The 21,647-nt window shown below is 42.9% G+C and overlaps 1 protein-coding gene across 3 annotated transcripts in view; it reads left to right on the plus strand.

Annotated features, from left to right (window-relative positions):
• DDAH1 (dimethylarginine dimethylaminohydrolase 1) overlaps window positions 1-21,647 on the plus strand; it is a 320,053-nt gene that overhangs the window by 281,379 nt on the left and 17,027 nt on the right. For all 3 annotated transcript variants that reach the window (XM_073593611.1, XM_073593610.1, XM_073593608.1), the window contains 3 exons: window positions 13,745-13,844; window positions 16,093-16,166; window positions 18,669-18,788. In XM_073593611.1, coding sequence (XP_073449712.1) covers window positions 13,745-13,844; window positions 16,093-16,166; window positions 18,669-18,788 — 294 coding nt within the window. The remainder of the gene's footprint in view (window positions 1-13,744; window positions 13,845-16,092; window positions 16,167-18,668; window positions 18,789-21,647) is intronic.

Below are 21,647 nucleotides of genomic sequence, written 5' to 3' on the forward strand. Positions count from 1 at the left end.
TTTAATGTTAAATGTGAAAATCAGAGGTGTTCTGTCACATTAGCAACCATGTAAGGTCAGCAGGTTTGCTGTTGCTTTTAAAATCTAACATCTAAACAGTCCGTCCGATCTACAAATACTGTATTTATGCATATAAACTCCGTTTTGTGTGGAAAATAGCTTTTAAATCTAAAACTCCGGTGGGTGTAACAAGATTTGTCTTTTTTTTTCGTTTTTTTTGCTGATCCGAAAATGATCCGATCCGTGACTCTGATCCGAGGATCGATCCGATCCGTGAGTTTTTTGATCCGTTGCAGGACTGAGGTAGCATATTGAATTTTGGCATTAGGACTATGTACAACATTAGCTGCCCAGTGCTTCCTCTTACATTGGTGCTCAGCATAACCACTCATGTTGGTAATCCATACCTAATGTGCCCCTTTACATTGGTGGACAGTGGGCTTCTAGGGGCTTGCAGACACAGGTGGCTGGAGGGCAGTAAAAGGATTATTATTATTTCAGTTACTTATAATAGCACTGTCAATTATACACTGACATCAGTCCCTACCCTCAAGGAGCTTACAATCTAAGGTCCCTAACTCCCATTCATACATACTAGGGACAATTTAGACAGGATCTAATTAATCTACCAGCATGTCTTTGGAGTGTGGGAGGAAACCGGAGTACCTGGAGGAAACCCACGCAGGCACAGGGAGAACATGCAAACTCCAGGCAGGTAGTGTTGTGGTTGGGATTCAAACCAGTGACCCTTTTTACTGCTAAGCGAGAGTGCTATCCACTACACCACTGTGCCAAGCAGTTGAGCCATGGTTTTACTGCCCCTCAATACTGTACACCTGCTTCGGCTGTGATGTTTGCTTTGCATCCACCGCTAATATTTAATGGCATATTGCATTTGGTGGGTGGTACCGCTGTTGAACGCAACCAATTTAAGTGAAGGGGGTCATATCACAACCTCCTTCCAAATGTGTGCATTTGCGGTTGTAGCACAGTGGTTGTGCATTGTGCCCCCCTACCCCCTTATACTGGTAGTTGGTATGTCCCTTTTTATTGATGGGCAGTTTGCTCCACAAAAAAATTTACAGTATGGTGCTCTACCACAAACATTACAGTATACACTACTATAAACATTACTGCATGCGGTTTAGAATCTTCCCCCAAATAAAAATCCACCTTTAGAGGGCCCATATAGATTATAATTATCCTCTAAGATCACATACTACCGTATAAGATCAGGAGTGTCCAATTAGATCACAATGCCATATAAATCAATAGTACACCCTTAGACCAAAGTGCCCATACATATTAGGAGTGGTCCCTTAGATTTCAGTGACTGGAATTTGGCATCTTGAAGAACTATTCTACTACAATAGTGCTATTTCACCATATATTATTGCTGTATATTTACATGGGAGACACTCTATAGCCAATGTGTCCAAGGACAACCATTCATCTGAAAAGTATGGTGGTTGGTGATGTTAATTGGCTGATGCATCCACACAGCAATATTTGAGTGTTTTCTATATACCAAATTTGGATTGGACACTTCATGCCTATGGACTTTTGCCCTTTTGAATTATACAGTTGAAGGTGCATACAGTGGATTCATAAAGTATTCAGACCCCTATTCAGACATTCTATGCATTAAGGTGAAAAAACTTCTGACAATACCGCCGCCCCCAGCCCCCCCGTTTTACTTACCTGACGCTTCGAAAGTCAGCTTTGCGTTCCCGACAGCTATTCCTCCGCTCACCCTGGCCGCTGATTGGCTACAGTGGATGGATTGGAAGCAGCGCAGCCATTGGCTTGCGCTGCTGTCAATCACATCCAATGACGCAGCGTGCTGGGGGGCGGGGCCGAGTGATACAGTGAGCGGCTATAGCCGCCGGCTGTATCACGGGAGCGCGCCCGCAAGCACTCACCACCATGCGAGGGAGCTCGCATTAAGGTGGTTAATGCTTGCGGGGAGGAGCTGAAACAGCCGCCGAGGGACCCCAGAAGACCAGGTTCGGGGCCACTCTGTGCAGAACGAGCTGCACAGTGAAGGTAAGTATAACATGTGTTATTTTTTAAAAAAAAAAAAATTTTCCTTTACAACCCCTTTAAAATCTGGTCTGTTAATGGGTCCAGAGGACAGGAGTTGAGAACCACTGGTTTAGAACCTTGTCCATCTCCACACAGAAACTCTGGAAGTCAGTCAGCGTGACCATCAGGTTCATAGTCACTTCTCTTAGAGCCCTTTCACACTGGGGCGGTTTGCAGGCGCTATTGCGCTAATAATAGCGCCTGCAAACCGACCCGAAAGTGCCGCTGCTTTCACACTGGAGCGATGCGCTGGCAGGACAGTAAAAAAAGGTCCTGCTAGTAGCATCTTCGGAGCGGAGTGTATACCGCTCCTGCCCATTGAAATCAATGGGACGGCGCGGCTATACCGCCGGCAAAGCGCCTCTGCAGAGGTGCTTTGCGGTGGTATTTAACCCTTTCTCGACCACTAGCAGGGGGTTAAGCTGCCCCACTAGTGGCCGCATACCGACGGTAAAACGCCGCTAATAATAGCGGCGTTTTACCGCCGACGCCTCAGTGTGAAAGGGCTCTTACTGAGGCCCTTCTACCTTATTGCTCAGTTTGGCTTGGTGACCAGCTCTTGGTAGAGCCCTGGTTGTGCCAAACAACTTCCATTTAGGAAATATGGAGGCCACTATGCACTTGGGCAGTGGTTCTCAACCCTGTCCTCAAGTACCCCCAACAGGGAATGTTTGCAGGTTTTCCTTTATCTTGCACAGGTGCTTTAAATCAGAGTCAATGTTTGGTATTTTGTACAGCTATTTTAAGAGAAATTCCCAAAACATGGCCTGTTGGGGGTACTTGAGGGCAGGGTTGAGAACCACTGCTCTTGCAGCAGAAAGGTTTTGCAACCTTCCCCAGAGCTATGCCTTGCAATAATGTCTCTAAGCTCTGCAGACAGTTTCTTTGACCTCATGGTTTTTGTTCCATAACAGTGTGCACTGTCAGCTGTGAGGCCTTTTAGGCCCCTTTCACACGATCGGACCGTTCAGGTCCACCTGTCAGTTTTGACAGCGGATCTGAACGGGCGCTCCATGTTAGTCTATGGAGCGTCGGATGTCAGCGGAGACATGTCCGCTGACATCCGACCCCGTCCGATCCACTAAAAGCAGACGGATGGCCCTACGTCCAGGTCCATCGCTGGCGGATCGGATCGGGTGAGATCTGACGAAAACGGACACGCCGTCCGTTTTCATCCGATCCCTCCATAGGCGACAGCGGCGCCTGACAAGCCCCTCCCCGCTTAGTGAGCAGAGAGGGACCTGTCATCCGCCGGCTCAGCGGAGATGAACGGACAGATCTCCCACTGAGCCGGCGGACAGAGGCGGGCTCCGTAGAAATGGAGTCCGCCTCGTGTGAAAGGGGCCTTATACAGAGGTGTGTGCCTTTCCAAATCATGTCCAATCAATCTAATTTACCACAGGTGGACTCCAATCAAGGTATAGAAGCATCTCAGCAACGATCAAGCAAAATGGAAGGCACCTGAGCTAAATTTCAAGTGTTGCTTCCAAGGGTCTGAATACTTTTGCCAATGTGATATTTCCATTTTTCCTTTCTCATGAATTTGCTAACATTTTTAAAATTATGTTTTCACCTTGCCATTGGGGTACTGAGTTTAGATTGAGAAAAAAAAATGAATTTAACCCTTTAGCTGCCAGTGTCCTTTTTTCACACAATTTTAGGCATGAAGATTATATAAAACCCCAAACATTTTTGGAAAGCAGACACCCTGGAGAATAAAAATAGTGGTAGTTCCATTTTTTATGGCACACAATATTACCACATAGTATTAAAAAACAAAAGCAAAGTTACTATGTTACTAAGTAACACAAACGCAATAAATGACCCAATTGTTGGGTAAAATATAAAGGCTGAAGTTGCACCGAGTAAATAGATACCCAACATGTCAAACCTTAAATTTGCCTGCGCCTGTGAAAGGGAAACAAACTTCAGTAGCCTATATTTTTTAATAGGTGACACTTTAAAAAACCCCTACAGGTGAGCAGTTTGGTGTTACAGAGGACGTCTGGTGCTAGAATTATTGCTCTCACTCCAGCATGTGTGGTGATATGTAACATGTGTAGTGTAGTCAACATTTTCAAGTGTAGGTATCCCCATGTGTGTTTAACTGCTTGCTGACTGCCGGCTGGCAATTGACGGCCAGGCGGCGCAGCTCTCGTTGCGGGCAGACGTCCTATGACGGCCTTGCTTTCCCGGCCCACCAGGGGGCGCTCGTGCGCGCCGTGTCACTGGGCACCCGCGATTTCCGGTAACACAGCAAGACCGTGGATCTGTGTGTGTAAACACACAGATCCACGGTCCTGTCAGAGGAGAGGAGACCGATGGTATGTTCCCAGTACACAGGAACACCGATCGGTCTCCTCCCCTAGTGAGTCCCCACCCCCTATAGTTAGAAACACTCCCTAGCAACACAGTTAACCCCTCAATCACCACCTAGTGTTAACCCCTTCACTGCCTGTCACATTTATACAGTAATCAGTGCATTTTTATAGCATGGATCGCTGTATAAATATGAATGGTCCCAAAAATGTGTCAAAAGTGTCCGATGTGTCCGCCGCAATATTGCAGTCACGATAAAAATCACAGATCGCCGCCATTACTAGTAAAAAAATAAAAAAAAAATAAAAATGTTATAAATCTATCCCCTATTTTGTAGACGCTATAACTTTTGCGCAAACCAATCATTCCCTTATTGCGATTTTTTTTACCAAAAATATGTAGAATACATATCGGCCTAAACTGAGGAAAAAATGTGTTTTACAGAAAAAAAATTGGATATTTATTATCGCAAAAAGTAAAAAATATTGTGTTTTTTTTCAAACTTGTCGCTCTTCTTTAGTTTATAACGTAAAAAATAAAAACTGCAGAGGTGATCAAATACCACCAAAAGAAAGTTCTATTTGTGGGGAAAAAATGATAACAATTTCATCTGGGTACAGAGTTGTATGACCGCGCAATTGTCATTCAAAGTGCGACAGCGCTGAAAGCTGAAAAATGGCTTGGGCAGGAAGGGGGTGAAAATGCCCAGTATTGAGGTGGTTAAAGAGGAGGGCCCATTAATAATAATAAAAAAAAAATTAAAAGTCAGCAGCTACAAATACTGCAGCTGCTGACTTTTAATTGGACACTTACCTGTCCCTGGGTCCAGCGATGCGGGTGATCGAAGACCCGCTTGTCTCCCCCTCCGTTCGGCGGTGCCGGCATTGCAACTGTGGACGCCGGGCTGTGGCTTCACAGCTGGGCACCCACTGCGCATGCGGCGCTGCGCTCAGTCACCTGTAATGGGTCCCAGATGATTGACAGGAGGGAGGGAGCAGAGCTGAGCCCTTCCTATGTCGAGGGGGAAGTGATATCAGCAGCCCAGGCACTAAAAGAGGCAGACTACGAGGGACCACCTAGCAACAGGCATTTAGAGGTGAGTAAAAAAAAAAAAATTCCAAATGTTTTTTTTTATTTTTTTTTTTTAGGATTTTTTAATGCATTTTTTTTTTGGGTGGAACACCACTTTACGTTAGTACATGCATATATGTGGGGTGGGGGGGATGCCTTGACATTTTTCTGAGAAAGGATTATATAGGCTTGGGTGCAACATAATTTTTTTTTACAATTTACAAAAATTTCCATTCACTTAATGTTTTTTTATCCACCATGTGATGATTTTTTTGGTGACCGGTTCTCTTTAGTGAGACATTCAAGGGGTAAAAGGCCCCCCAATGTCTCCCCTGTGCTCCGCTAAATGTAACGCAATGCAGATTGAATTATATCACATGCTTTTTTGGATGTATTGGCCAGGGAAACTGACATGGCAGTTAGGAACAAGAAGGGGAGGAGAGTGGACATGTGTCCCCTCTGCTACTTCTCACCTACCCAGGATCACCCGCTATGCTGGTCCCAGGCCTGCAGATGGGCAAGCAAAACTTGGGATACATTGTGGGGACATGTGCAGGTAACCCGGGTATGTGTGAAATCAATCAGGTGGCAGCACAGCTGCCCAAATGCTTCAATCTGATAGGAGACAGTCTGCTTGTCAGGTAAACACATGTGTGTGTAAACCACCACCCCCCATTCATGTCTGTATGGCATATGAGCCAGGTAGGAAAAAGGGTTAAACAACTGTAGTATCAGGCTGCAATATAATGTTGAAGATGCACTGTATGTTAGAAGAGAGGTGCCTTCATTTACCAGTGGTAGCAGTACTAGTTTGATTCTATACCTCTTGGCCAAAAGTTTTAATTATTCCGATGTCACTCATATATTTTTTTTTATATATGTATAGCTTTGATACAGCTTGGTGTGTCCCATATCAAATTTTTAAGATGTTAATGGAGTTTGGCAGTCATAGCCATGATTTTTTTTTTTTATCAGGGAGGTTCTGTAATTTCTACCACACCATTTACACCTACATCATTTTTTTCACATAGGATATTAAGAGACATATATTTTATAAATGAGGGGATCCTGGAGGATTTCATCAGTTGATTGGCCACCTTAGAGTGTGTAGATTAGGAATGCCCCCTTAAAACAGTATCCATATAGATCAGGATTCCTCCATTCACAAAGTACCCAGATCAGGAGCACCCCTATATCACAGTTCTCATATAGATCAGAATTTCTCAGAGTGACCCGATCCAGGGGCCCCATTCACATTGCCCCTATCTAGTGAGCCTCCCTAACAGTGCCTCCTTCAAGTCCCCGTTAACATGTTCCTATATCACAGTGCCCGACTGAATAGTCCCTTCTTGTCCTAACTAAGCAAACAAAAGATTTCTCAAACTCTGCCATCACTGCCTACCTGAATTTGTGGTGGTGAGGGATAGCCACAAAGGCGGGGGGCTGCGTGTATAAGGACAGACCCTCCTCCGCGGTATTCTTCCAGCTTCCTTCCCGCCACACGCAGCGAAGCCACATGTCACTGCTGCTTTTATAAACTTGTGCCTCTGCACAGCAGGACATACCAATCTGTCTGTCCCAGGGGGTGCACCACCTAGCCTCTGCTGTTGTAGAATGATATTCTGCCTCAGTTGAAAATAAGCACCCCTCAACATTGTGTGCATGTGCTGCTTCCAGATCGCCCTGCAGCTTGTAGTAGTCTTTTGGGACCTGTGGGGGGATGGGGACATTTTTACCCAGTGACAGTCTACTGAAATTGGTAACTACCTCTGGGGAACACTATAGATGTCACACTAATCACCCTAATATATACACATATTTGTAATAAAAAAATCCTACTCTAATTAATACTAGTCAGCATATTTGTTTTGTGTGCTCAATATATCAGTGTGTCTTTGTTAATATACCTTGGGATCAGTTTGGATATATTAATAAAATACAATTTAAGCCCTCGCTATCTCATATTTTAAAATATATTTATATAAAAAACATACTCTCAGCAGGATTAGAACCCAAAACTTTAACAATATAAGCTTGCTGCTCTAACCACTACACTAAACTCTTATTAGTTGATTTATCTTGCTTTTATGATTAATATGAGGTTAATTGTATGTAAAACACCTCTATTAGTCCAGACGAGTAATTGTCCTGCTGCCTTCTAGTCATTCACAATTCCCCAATGTAGGGGCAATAGTGCAATGTGTCCTACAAGTTGGGGTGCAGAGCTGTGCTGTGCTGGCCATTGTGTTCTATTGGGATCAGTTTGGATATATTAATAAAATACAATTTAAGCCCAAATACAATTTAAGCCCTCGCAAATCTCTTATTTTAAATATATTTAGATAAAAACCATAGTCTCACCCAGATTAGAACCCACAACTTCACCACTGTAAGCCTGCTGCTCTAACCACTACACTAACTCTCATTAGTTGTTTGAGCATGCTTTTACATTTAACATGAGGTTAATTGTGTGTGAAACACCTCTATTATTCCAGACAAGTAATTGCTATGATTAATCCGTTATAACCATAGACACACATTGTCCTGCTGCCTTCTAGCGATTCACAATTCCCCAATGTAGGGGCAATAGTGCAATGTTTTCTACAAGTTGGGGTGCAGAGGGGTGCTGGCCATTGTGTTCTGTTATCTATGGAAGCTGTGTCCCCCCCACTCACACACAATACACGTTTTCAGCATGGCTCTTTATGTTAGAGCAGATCACAGAGAAGAAGGATAAGACAGCAAACAGAGGAACTATTAGTACAGTCATAGAACCAGAGAACCCAGCACTGCCTGCTTCCCTGTACTGTGTGCTGTTAATAAGATAGATTTATATATCCATATACAGAGCAGAAGACATGTATGTCTGCAGAATGATGATCTGTGGGTGTTACTACATTATTGCTCATTGGTCCTAAAATCTTCCTAATAGAGACTACTATATTTATAAACTCAGAATTCTGACTTTAAATCTCAGAATTCTGACTTTTAATCTCAGAATTCTGACTTTTAATCTCAGAATTCTGACTTTTAATCTCAGAATTCTGACTTTGAAACTCAGAATTCTGACTTTGAAACTCAGAATTCTGACTTTTAATCTCAGAATTCTGACTTTAAATCTCAGAATTCTGACTTTTAATCTCAGAATTCTGACTTTAAATCTCAGAATTCTGACTTTGAAACTCAGAATTCTGACTTTGAAACTCAGAATTCTGACTTTTAATCTCAGAATTCTGACTTTAAATCTCAGAATTCTGACTTTTAATCTCAGAATTCTGACTTTGAAACTCAGAATTCTGACTTTGAAACTCAGAATTCTGACTTTGAAACTCAGAATTCTGACTTTAAATCTCAGAATTCTGACTTTAAATCTCAGAATTCTGACTTTAAATCTCAGAATTCTGACTTTTAATCTCAGAATTCGTTAGATTTTTTTTTTTTTTTTTAAACTCACGATTCTGACTTTGAATCTCAGAATTCTGAGTTTGAAAGGCAGAATTCTGACTTTGAATCTCAGAATTCTGACTTTCAAACTCAGAATTCTGACTTTGAATCTCAGAATTCTGTTTTTTTTTTTAAACTTACAATTCTGAATTTCAATCTCAGAATTCTGAGTTTCAAAGTCAGAATTCAGTTTTTTTTTTTTATGATGGCCCCAGGGCTCTTCCATACACAGCCATCAACCAGATTCAGAGTTGTCTTAGAAGTTTCAATGTAATTAGTGAAGCAGGATACAGAGAGAGAGTTACACAGCACAGGCTTGAGAATGCATTCCTGATGACCCTGCATAATTGTATATGCTCATGCTGCCTATTCATACAGTAAAGCCTCATTTAAGCTTTCCCATATTAGGGTAAACGTTTTCATTTTTGTATTTTGCAGCTTTCATTAAAATAATACCAGGTCATTCTGCCATAAGGATTTGTATTACTGTTCTGGGGTGACAATTGTCTTTCAGTCATATACTTTGTCACATGCACCCTGGAGTAGGCTACAAGTGGCTATGACAATCTACCTCAGAGCAATGATGGGCACCGGGAGCAAGTGCATGTAAACAGGAGGTGGCTGAGAGTGCATTCGGACAGGAAGTGCATGTAGACAGGAAGTGGCTGAGAGTGCATTCGGACAGGAAGTGCATGTAGACAGGAAGTGGCTGAGAGTGCATTCGGACAGTAAGTGCATGTAGACAGGAAGTGGCTGATAAAGGGCTAGAGAGTCCTAAATAAGGAAGGAGGAGACAAGGGAACTAGCGAGCAGGAAATTTTGGCAGGAGTAGGTAATTTGGATGATATTTTGAGAGGAGGTTAGTGATGTAGCTGGGAGCAGAGCTGTGATGGCTTTGTTTGTAGTTGTTAGTATTTTACAACGTACATGTTGCCCTAGCCAAAGCAAGTGAAGGGACTGGCAGGGAGGAGCAGCGACCATTGATCAGTTAATAGAAGTCTAGCGGCAACATTCATGATAGATTGAAGGAGGTATAGGTAGACCAATGAGAAGGGAGTTTCAGTGGTGGAGGTGGAGAGATAACCACAACGTGAATGAGTATATCGGTGTCGGTAATTCAAAAGGAGCTAATTTTGGTAATGTTACGGAGGAGAAGGTGGCAATAATTTGGTCAGTGATTGGGTGTGCAACCTAAAGGAGAGGTCAGAGTTTAGAAACACATCTAGGTTATGCAAACAAATCTGGCTGGTTTTGTTGGTTCAGTGCACTTTGTATTTTCTCATTTCTCTATGCTCTTCCTTCCCGAACATGTCTGTAAAATGTTTCCAGTCATATTTCTACTGAACTGACAAGATCTAGTCTTCTAAATATTGCATAAGCCCCAAAAAATGGCCTCTTCCATTCTATGTTACAACACTTGGTCTTAAAAAGTTATTTTCTATGAGAATGTTCCTTTTTTTTTTTTTTTTTTTTTTTTTTTCAAGATGGCTATATAAGCAGGGTTCACACGATTGCAAGTGATGTAACCCAATTGTCAGATTGGGTTTGCAGAGATTCTTCTGTGAATGTTCTCAGAAATTTTGCACGGTTTCAGTTTTCTTCCAAATGTCAGCCTCATAATTCTGTCACCGGTGAAGGTTTTAGAGAAGATATACTGCCATGTTTACATTGCTGTGTATCACCTTGTACTCTGACATATATGCCATCTCCTGCCTGGGGGGACTCAGGGAAGACATTGCAGAAATTCATGTTTCTCTGGAACTCGGAATAGCCGCTTTATTAAAAAAGGCAGTGTAAATAAACTGCCGCGAACGTCATCCGCCGTTCGTTACTTGCCTTAATTGTAGAAGTATGAGGAAGTGAATGACTACTGGCTCCGGGTGCCAGAGTTCAGACAATGTGCGTTTATAGCTCTGAGCTAAAATCATTTACTAGTAAAGGAGAAATTTAGTATAATTTAAAAAAAAAAAAAAAAAAGCAGGATGTTGATTTCAGTAACCCTCTCATGGCTTTGAAAATGTATTAAAATAATATTTATTCTAGATACTAAACATTCCAGATAATAGATCATTATTTTTAAATGATGACCACCCCCAAATTCCCAGGTGCCCTAATGCTATGCCAAAGTTCCCTTGCCAATAGTAGCTATTTTTTCTGTGCATGTTGGACAAAAATAAAACTTTCAGTTTCCGTCATACTGAATGGGAACCTATAATTTTAAAGCCCAACTTCGGGAACCCATAACATGGGGGTCGTGCCTGCACTGCAAGGGTTGACTGCTCAATTTATCTAGGGGAGAGGATAATAACCTTTACTTGATCCTTCAGCAGATGGCGCTCCCCCACTTTCCAGCAGTGGACTGTCCCTTGATGTCCTCATTTCTAGCACAGGGCTATGGACCCTCCACTGATCTTGATGACATCGGGACTTTAGACCAGTGGAGCATGGGGGAGAAGATGCTGTGGGAACCGGTCTAGCAGTTGGAAGGAGCAGAGGATTTGTTAAGTAAATCTCCTTTTCTGTGTCCTATAGACCTAAATGAGCAATTAACTTAGTGCGCAGTGTGGGTACGGCCCTACTGCAAGGGATAATTTTAAAGTTTGAGGGGGAGGGGGCGGGGTGGAGTAGTTTGGAAGACATATGGTCCCTAACCATGACACCAGACTTCAGACGGTTCTGGAAAGGAATCGGGGTAGCAGGACAGCTAATGCCGCGTACACACGACCGGTTTTGCCGTCGGAATAAACTCTGAAGGTTTCTCCACAGAACTCTGACGGAATTCCATTCAAGCAGTCATGCCTACACATGGTCACACCAAAGTCCAACCGTCCAGAACGCGGTGACGTAAAACACGTACAACGGGACGAGAAAAAGGAAGTTCAATAGCCAGTAGACAATAGCTTCCGTCTCGTACTTGCTTCAGAGCATGCGTCGTTTTTGGTCCATTGGAACAGCATACAGATGATCGGTTTTCCCGATAAGAATTGGTTCCGTCGGAAATATTTAGAACATGTTCCATTTCTAGGTTCGTCAGAATTTTCGGGGAAAAAAAAGTCAGATGAGGCATACACACGCTCGGAATAGATGATAAAAAGCTTCCGTCTGACTTTTTCTGTCGGACGTTCCGCTCATGTGTACGCGGCTTTAGAGGAGGTAAGATCTGACTGCTTACAGAGCCTCTAGTAATACCTTTTGCCTTCAGTTGTTGTGGGCAGAATACAAGTTCCCCTTAAAGGGAACCTGGTACAAACTGTAGAACTTTAAAATGGGAGGTTAGATAAAGAAAATAGGAGCAAACATTTCCATCAGTGAAAACTGCTTATGGAGATAATCAGATGACTGAGTGATGTAGGCAGCTGAAGCTTTATGCAAATCTTGACATCTGTAAAAGTCAAGCTTGGTCCCACTTCCTTCTGTCGCCCATGCGTCCCTATTGGCTATGTAATGTGTTGCACAGCCTATCCGAGACTTGGGGGTGTGGCCAAACTCTACTTAAAAAAATGTTTAATTTTTTTGTTTTTATGTACAACTACTACTTACTGTAAAACAAAGAGAGGTCGCACCAACTTTATGCATTACCTAAGTGGTATCTTTAATAACGTATAAAAAAAAAGAGATACAGTACAACCTTGGATTGCAAGCATAATTCGTTCCAGAAACATGCTTGTAATCCATAAGTGCTTCAATTTATAGTCCATATAAAAAAGATTATAGCAATGTGATAGGTTGCATAATCACAAAATGTATATCCACAAATGGCAGCCTCCACAAGGTGATTATAAGTAAAATCCAGCAGGAGCTACAGAGTATAAAAGAGAAGAGAGGTGCTTCTAAGTGTAGCAATATGGTTACATTAATTGAAGGTACAACATTTAGCAACTCACATGGTTGATGATTAAAGAGGCACATGGCACAGCCATCCCCTGCACCGCCTGCTCTCACCGCTGTCAGTCTGTAATCATGACCGGGAAGACTACCCTGCAGTAGAGCGATCTGAAAGCGAGGCTTGAACCGCTCGTGGAGCGCAGCGTGGAAGAGATGATGTCGATGGCGGTGGGGAGGGAGAGCTATGTGGACAGCTTTACCCTGGATGCCTGCATACTTAGATGTGCCTGTTTTAATCATTAACCATATGAGTTGCTAAATGTTGTACCTTCATTAAATGTAACCATATTGCTACACTTAGAGGCGCCTCTCTTCTCTTTTATAATCAGTTGTGACATGACGCTACTTGTATATCAAGACATCGCTTGTATTTCAGGTCAAATTTTATTAAATGTTGTTTGTCTTGCAAAACGCTCTCAAACCAAGTTACTCTCAAACCAAAGTTTTACTGTATACTCAAAAGTGATAAAAGCATTTTAAAGTCCATGGTAAAATCAAAAGCAACCGGGTCACTGAGACTATTACCAGCAAGTTAGAGGACCTTCAGACTCCGACTTACTGGGAATAAACTGGTGACCTGGTTGCTTTTAATTTTACTATGGACTTTGAAATGCTTTTATCACTTATGTGTTTGTGAGTATATCTCTTTTTATACATTATTAAAGATATCACTTGGGTAATGGGCAAGGTTGGTGCGCCCTCTTTGGTTTACAGTGTTCCCATTGGGCTCATTCCCTCGGCCCTCAGAGGGCAGCAAAACCTGTGCATTCATTTTGAACCCGCCAAGAACATGTGACACTTCCAGCACCATTACACCACCCTTGAGTGCGGCAGAATTATTGTACTACTTTTTATATTAACCTTCTGTTTTTCTCTTAAGTTAGTTTCCAATGCAGTTTTCTAACTGGGAATTAATTGTCCAATCTATTTTTTTCTACAGGTGGAAGGTGTTAAGAAAGCATTGCAAGACCTGCAGCTGAATGTTGTTGAGATGACAGACGAAAATGCGACATTGGATGGAGGCGATGTTTTGTTCACAGGTAAATCGCCTGTATTCCTCCCCAGTGCCTCAGCTGTATAATATCAAAGGGGCAAGTGATGTAGATTGAGCTGACATCCAGACCATACAGCAGACAATGAAAGTATTCACATGATGACTCTATACATTCAAGAACTGTATGTCAACTCTTTTGGCTGCCAGTAAGTTAGTCATATTGTTTAGGCACCTATGTTCTCCAGACACCCTGTCACTGCTTAGGCTGTAGGGTGACACCGCCATCTCCTGCTGCACCTCTCTGTGTCGCCATGCTGGGCATTTATCTAATGTACAAAAAATGGAGCTGAATTATAAGAGGATACTTTAAAAGCCGATTACTTAAAGCCACATTTTAAAATATATTTTAAGTTTTTTTATGAAGACTTGAAGCAGAGTTTCACCCAAAAGTGGGACTTCGACTTTAAGGCCTCCTCCCCTGCTCTTGTTTGTGAAACTGAGCTTTTAGGGAGGAGGCGGGGAGCAGGTACCCGATTTTGACAGGTACCCGCTCCCACTGCCTTTCCTGTCTCTTTAGGCGATTGGAAGCAGAAGTTCTCCTTCCCAAAGTCTTCTTAGACACATGACAGATCCTAGAAGACTTCGGGACCAGTCACAGAGCGCAGTGCAGCTCGCTCATACGCAGTGGGCACCCAGCTGTGAAGTCGCAAGCTGTCACATCCAGGTGACCATAATAGAGATGCCAGAGCTGCAGAGGAAGGACACAGGGAGAACACCACTGTGGTGAGTACACCGTGGGACAGGTGAGTGTGCGTTTATTAAAAGTCAGCAGCTACACTTTTTTGTAGCTGCTGACTTTTAATAAACAAATAACTGGAACTCCATTTTAAAGTGGTTGTAAACCTCAGACATGAAATATGAACAAAGCCTATCCCTTTATAGTGTATACTTGTCTCAACCCAGGGCAATAAGTGCCATTTCTGTATGCTGCTTCGTTCTTTTGCTATGTGCATGAATCACTTCTGACAAGTTTTCCTGACACCAAGAGAAAAATGGTGACAGGGGAGGGACCTCCAGCTGATTGACAGACTCAGCTCTGTCCCTGTGTGCTGTGTGAAGGGGGCATGTCCCTTTTCCTCCAATCAGCTCTCAGAGCTCGCCCCACTGAGCTCGGCAGAGTGTAATGTCAGCTCTCCGCCCCCTTTTTTCTGGAAGCTCAGACAAGCTTTAAAAATTCAGCACTTTGAATGGTTGTAGAGAAGAGAAGACCACCGAGAAACGGGTACGGCTTATGTAGGTGGATTTGTTTAATCTCTGTGTATAACCTTAGGCCACTGGGTATATGTAAGGGTTTACAACCACTTTAAATGGACTCAATTACATTTTTTATTTGTTCAGAGTTTTCTTGTAAATGTATGTAGACCCTAGCAATGAACTTCTTATTTTTCCCTTTTGGTCTGTTAAATATACAGTTGAAAGCGTATCTGTTAAGTGCAAAACATACCTGTTGATCCTTCAGGTATTGAGATCACAATACTAAAATCTCCATCAATGTTTTTAGCGCAGTGTCTACTGTCTTTCTGGACTACAGAATACCTTCCCATGTTATGTAGAGGAGGAGGGGGTGTTTTGTTGTCCTAACACACTTCCTCTTCTGGGTTGATAATGCTGCTTCTCTATAGATACAGTATAGTGAATGGGTGTTGTCACCTTAGAACAGGATGTGTTACTGGCAGAATCACCGGGGAAAAATGTAGGGGGGGGGGGGGGGGAGCCTGAAAAAAAAAAATAGAACCACCACATCAAAGGATGTTAAGCTGCTATGTATTACATTTTTGCTCTTGGGTTTCCATACGCTTTCATTTCAACAACTGTCTGAAAACCAGAGACAGATGGAAGCCATGCACGAACAGGGCATATTAAAGTTACTATTTCAGCAAACCCAAAGATAAAATATTTAAAATGAATTCTGTGCTGTTCTGACAGCAACACTGCAACAGTATCAGATAGTGCTGATCTTGCTGCTACCTCCTGACCCTCCACATTCCTATTGGTCCATCACTATGACAGGCTGCCCCGCTGACCAGTAGCAATGTATTGGAGGCAGAGAGGGGTGGGCGACCTTTGGCACATCAGAAGAACAAACAGGGTTTCGGCTGTAATGGCGGTGTTCTGGTTTTATTTTTGTTTCTGGGTTTTTTTGTTGTTAATTTATTCAAAAGAAAAAAATATATATATTAACTAATCAGCATTACCAACTTCATTCATTGTGTTTTATTTGTGTTACTTTCCAGGACGGGAGTTCTTTGTCGGGTTATCAAAAAGAACCAATCAACGAGGTGCAGAAATACTGGCTGATACCTTTAAGGTCAGACCCATGTTTTGTTTTTTGTTTTTTTTTTTGGTGTGAAGAGAAGACACTCTTATGCTGGCCATACATGCACAGAATTTCAGCCGTTTGCAGACTGAACGATTATTCGTCAGTCAAAAGCTAATTGGCCACTAACGGACAGAATAAACTAGTCTCTATGATAGTTTCCATGTTCGAAGTGATCGTTTGATAACATTAAAAACATATTATACAAGACTGAATATTATTTTAGTTTCAGTTCTAACATGCAGGAATACACTTTTGTTGAAACGATAAAAGTTTTCGCTTGAGATCCATCGACATTAGCCAGGACCGCATTCACTAACCGCACAATCGTCGAACGATCTTTCAGAAATCGACCAGTTTCGGCTGAAATTCTGTGTATGGGCAGCATTAGGTTGGCCATACATGGCTCAGTTGTTTTTCACTCAGACAAAAAAAACTGAACCGATTTTTCCCCATCAATACAAATGAGGTGGATGGGGGAATCCTCCCCGCTGTGTCATTGTATTCTGACAGTGGAGGAGTCAGCTGGACTCTTCTGCTGTCAGATTACACTGAGCAGAGCTGCAGCCTATTGGAACTAAAGTTTTCCAGCAAGCCTATTTGTGAGCAGTTGATCAGGAGATCAACTGCACTTGAATGGGACCGGCCATAGATGGATTGAAATTTGGCCAGTCATTGCTGAACTGTCTGAATTTTGATCCATCTGTAGTCCTCATTAAGCTGGTCATACACTGCTCAAATTTCAGCCAATTCCTGTTGGCTTAGGTGAAATTCAAGCGGTGTACGGTCCTGCCAGCACTGCTCCGTTCAACAAAAGTTGATTGTTCAATCAACTTTTCTAGAAGGAATCCTGCGGAAATTGTCGCCCAAACAGTGCCTGCAGCCACCATTCAGATGGTCTGACAGTCAATGGTGCCAACTGTCAGGATACAATGGTCCATCAAGGGGAATCCATCTATCCATGATGCCTAGTGTGGATTTTGGAATGTGTTGGAGCTCATTCACATTGATGACCTGAAGGGGTAAAACCAGGTGGTTTTATTGCCCCTGCCCAACCGCCCACCTAAACAAAGCAATGCGGCCACTTAGGGCTGTACCCATGCTGCAGCTTGCTTTGCGGCTGTGGCAACAGTAAAATGGCATGTTGCATTTGGCAGATACTGCTGCAAAATGTAACCCATGCAGGTTTAATAGGGCCATGTCCCAAACATCCTGCAACTTCATACAATGCACGCCATTGCAGCACGGTGGTCCGATGTTTTGAGTTAAAACAGGCGGCAAGGAAGCAACACATTACCGCCTCACCTGTCAAATTCCCTCTGCCACCGGGGATCACCTTTTTAAAGGTGCAGCTACACATTACCATTTGCATGCGGTTGACTTGAATGAGTCACGTTTAGCAGTGATTACTCACAGCAGAAGCTGATCTGCGGGTGCCAGGCACTGGATGTCCGTCTGAACCTGCCGATCGTCAGGCAGAGACGCAGAACCGAGATCTGCCTATGTAAACCAGGCAGATCTCCATTCTGACGGGGGTAAGGGATGGATTTTGTGTCTCTGCAAAGCAGGGAATAAAATCCATCACTTCCCTAGGTTAAGCCAGCACACATAGTACGGTAAAACACTGGCTAGGCACACATTTACCCTTTTGATCACCCTAGATGTTTAACCCCTTCCCAGCCAGTGTCAGTGCATATTCTTAGCACTGATCAGTGTCACTGGTTCCTACAAAGTGTCAGTGTCCGATGTGATCGGCGCCATTACTAGTATAAAAAACAGATCAATAAATTAAAATTCCAGTATATGTGTATATATGTGTAGGTGCGTGTGTGTGTATGTATGTGTGTATATATATGTATGTGTGTGTGTATATATATATATATATATATATATATATATATTATTTATTATACCAATACCATAGTTTAGATATGTTTTATAGCAGAAAATAAAAAATATTTTAAAAAAAAATTAAATTTTCGTGTTTTTTTTTTTTTTTTGTTTATAGCGCAAAAAATAAACGCAGTGGTGATCAAGTACCACCAAAAAACTCTATTTGTGCGAAAAAAAATTTATATCAATTTTATTTAGATACAGTGTTGCATGACTGGGCAATTGTCAGTTAAAGTAACGCAGTGCAGTATCGCAAAAAATGGCCTGGTCATGAAGGGGGGTGAAGTTTCTGGAGGTCAATTAGTAAAAGCCAGTCATAGGTAGAACAAAGCTCAGGCGGTTCAGCAGGGACCAGCCAGGATTCGATCCATCTATGGGAAGGCTGGTTGTACTGAAGTCGATCCATGGATTGACTTCAGTACAACCAACCTGTCGTATTGTTTGCATGCCATCACTGCCAGTGGCTAGAGCCACCACAAGTAATCATGGTTTTCTTCTGCCTGTTGCAGGAAAAAAAAATTGCATCACCTATGGCTTGCTTAAGTAATCCAGGCTGCTAGAGGAAGTTTAGTATTTATTCCTCTGATTTCTTTTCTGCAGGATTATGCTGTTTCCACAGTCCCCGTGTTGGACAATTTGCATTTAAAAAGCTTTTGCAGTATGGCCGGACCAAACCTCATCGTCATCGGTTCAAGCGAGCCTGCACAGAAAGCTCTGAAGGTAAATACTAGACTTAATAAAAATATCTGCACACAAGCCCCAGGGCAGGACCTGTCGGGGGGAAGTGGGTGTTTTGCATGCCCCGTGAAACAATGTAACCGGAATGAAAGATGTCTGTTCATCCTCACATGCTGTTTAATGTTCGGTATCTGGAATGATGTAACCCGTATTATACCTCTAAGAGGCTCTGTGCCTTTTGCCAGATTAATGTTTAATCACCCCCGCCCCCACCTCTTGGCCGCATGAAGCCTTTGGGCAGAATCTAGGTGGCTTCTTAGGCTGGTGCCATATATCCAGATCATAAAATAAAACCTTTGGCATTATTAGATCTCAGGGATCAAAGCCAAAGCATGTATTAGATCACTGTCAACATTCCTGAGAGTTTCACTCTACTGTGTGCATCCTGTATATCAAATTCAAGCCGGATCTGAAACCGGGTAGGTTGGGTAAGAACAAAATGGCCTGGCATTTAAAGCTGGACTCCAGGCAGAAAAAAAGAAACATGGGTTAATCAAGTTATGGTAAAAAAAAAAAAAAAAACTTTTATAAAACTTTTATAAAACTGAGTCTCGATATAACACCAAGCACTAAGATTGGGAGAGGGAGGGTTGGAACTATGAGCCAATCGGGGCTCTGTTGCTTACAAGGAAGATATCTTATAGGTGGGGAGAGAAGAAGAGTGATGTTATCCTTGTGCTGATGCTCTTTCTATGTCCAATCACTGGTTAGGGCAGGTCTCGGAACAGGCTGTATTTCTTAAGCACTGTGTAGTCTCTAGGGAGGTCTAGAACCTGGTCATGCTAGAAATTTTATTCCCATACAGGAATGGCTTCCCTCTCTCTAGTCCTAATCGTGCAAGTTCCCAACAGTCGTGGACTGCTCCATATTTAGCACTCCGGTTTTCAAAAAAAAGGGGAGGAAGCCATTCACTAATGCTTAAAAACCAGTATTTAGGTTTACTGAAAAAAAAAAAAAAAACGCTGCACAGACTCATGCATCTGGTGTTGGCAACTCTTAGGGTGTTTTTTTATGTAGAAGTGAAACGTGTTATGCCGCGTACACACGAGCGGATTTGCCAACGGGCTAAACTTTGTCGGCATCTCTGACGGAAAGATTTAGAACATGTTCTATATCGGAGTCTGTCGGAAATGCCAACAGAAAAAGTCCGATGGGGCATACACACGGTCAGAATGTCCGACCAAGAGCTCCCATCTGACTTTTTCTGTCGGAAAGTCCGGCCGTGTGTACGCAACATTAGAGTTGGTGACATCAGATGCATGAGTCCGCGCAGCGTTTTTTTTTCAGTAAACCCAATTTACTAGCTTTAACCATGAGAGGCTTTGCCTTCTTTCTTCTTTCTTTAAGACTGGAGTCAAACCTGGAAATGTTGTCTTGCACAGGTCTGGCTGAACAGAGTTAAGGATCCTTTGGCACATAAAAATTCTATCTCTCTCTCTATCTATCTCTCTCTCTCTCTATATCTATATCTATATCTATATCTACACATGCGCATACACATAGTGCTGGGACAAGGTCATCCAGCGCCCAGGGCAAAGATGCCAAACTGGGCCCCTATTCATGATGTGCAAACTTAGAGGATCCTACACCCAGCAGTCATGGGTGCAGCATAAGGGGTTGCAGGGGTCACAATAGCAACCCCGTCCCTATCACCAGGGGGCCCCTGCAGCCTCCCTGTCATATTATCATATCCTCCACAAAGTCCAGCTCCGATCTGCCCTAGGGCCCCACATCCACGCTCCAATACTGGGCTTCCACTTTGCCTTCCACAGTCTACACCCTTCCGTTCTTATTGGCTGGGGAGAAGCTGCGAGCCATTTCCTGAATTGAGAGGAGCATGAGGTGAGAACCGCTCAGGGTGGGAAAGGGTCTGTGCTGTGTCACATGGCTTTGCCCCCCCCCAATCCTAGTTGCGCCCCCCCCCCCCCCCCCCCCAAAGCCCCCTGACCGCCCCTCCACCCTGGATGCTATGCCCGGCTGCTAAGCTCCTTTCCCATTAAGCACTCTGTACTGCTTCTCCTCCGCAGGGCTGCAGTCACATTCCTTTACAACACAGCCAGTCAGCCACGATCTGCACAGAGTGTATCTGCCTACTGCAACTACACTGCCGTTCCGACCAGAGAATTTTACATGTCAGAAGGGCAACATAAAAGCCAGATACACCCTGTGAAAGCTGACAGACTGTGTGTAAAGGAATGTGATTTCAGCCCTGTGTAGTGTGGGGGGAGGAGCTGTATAGTGCTGGGATGGGAAAGGAGTTCTGCCAAGTGACCTGCCAGGGGTCCCTGTCCTCTGATGTAAGGAGGAACTCTGGAAACTCTTTTTTTCTGTTTACAAACTATTTTTATTGGGTACAAAAAAGTGATATCATATGTCAAGAGAAATGCATTACATGAGATTTACAAGTAAGGAGGTTTGGTAAAGTATAGAGTAGTTGATGGATGTACTTTGTTATAGTTGACTAACATGTTAACAGTAATATCCTTGAATACCATAAACAACTTATATTTTTCAATGATCTCTAATCAAAGTATTATTATTCATGGTTTAAGAAGTGTTTAGAATGATTGAACCAGGGGTCCCATTTTTTATCATATAAATGATTTGTATTATGTAAGGTTTGAAATATTTTTCCATGAGATTAATATTGTTCTAATTTTCAAATGGACTAGAGGTACCAATGGGGATTTCCACTGGTATTCTATCAGCCAGTGTATTGCAACATATATTGTGTGGAAACTCAAACTCTTAAGCCACTTTGAGTATCTTGGCATGTGGTGGGTGTATCTGCACGCACTGTGGAAGTGGTGGGTGGTAGTGGGGAGGGGCCCAGGTCAACTT

Source organism: Aquarana catesbeiana, linkage group LG07 (genome assembly GCF_042186555.1).
Source record: "Aquarana catesbeiana isolate 2022-GZ linkage group LG07, ASM4218655v1, whole genome shotgun sequence".
Taxonomy (NCBI): domain Eukaryota; kingdom Metazoa; phylum Chordata; class Amphibia; order Anura; family Ranidae; genus Aquarana; species Aquarana catesbeiana.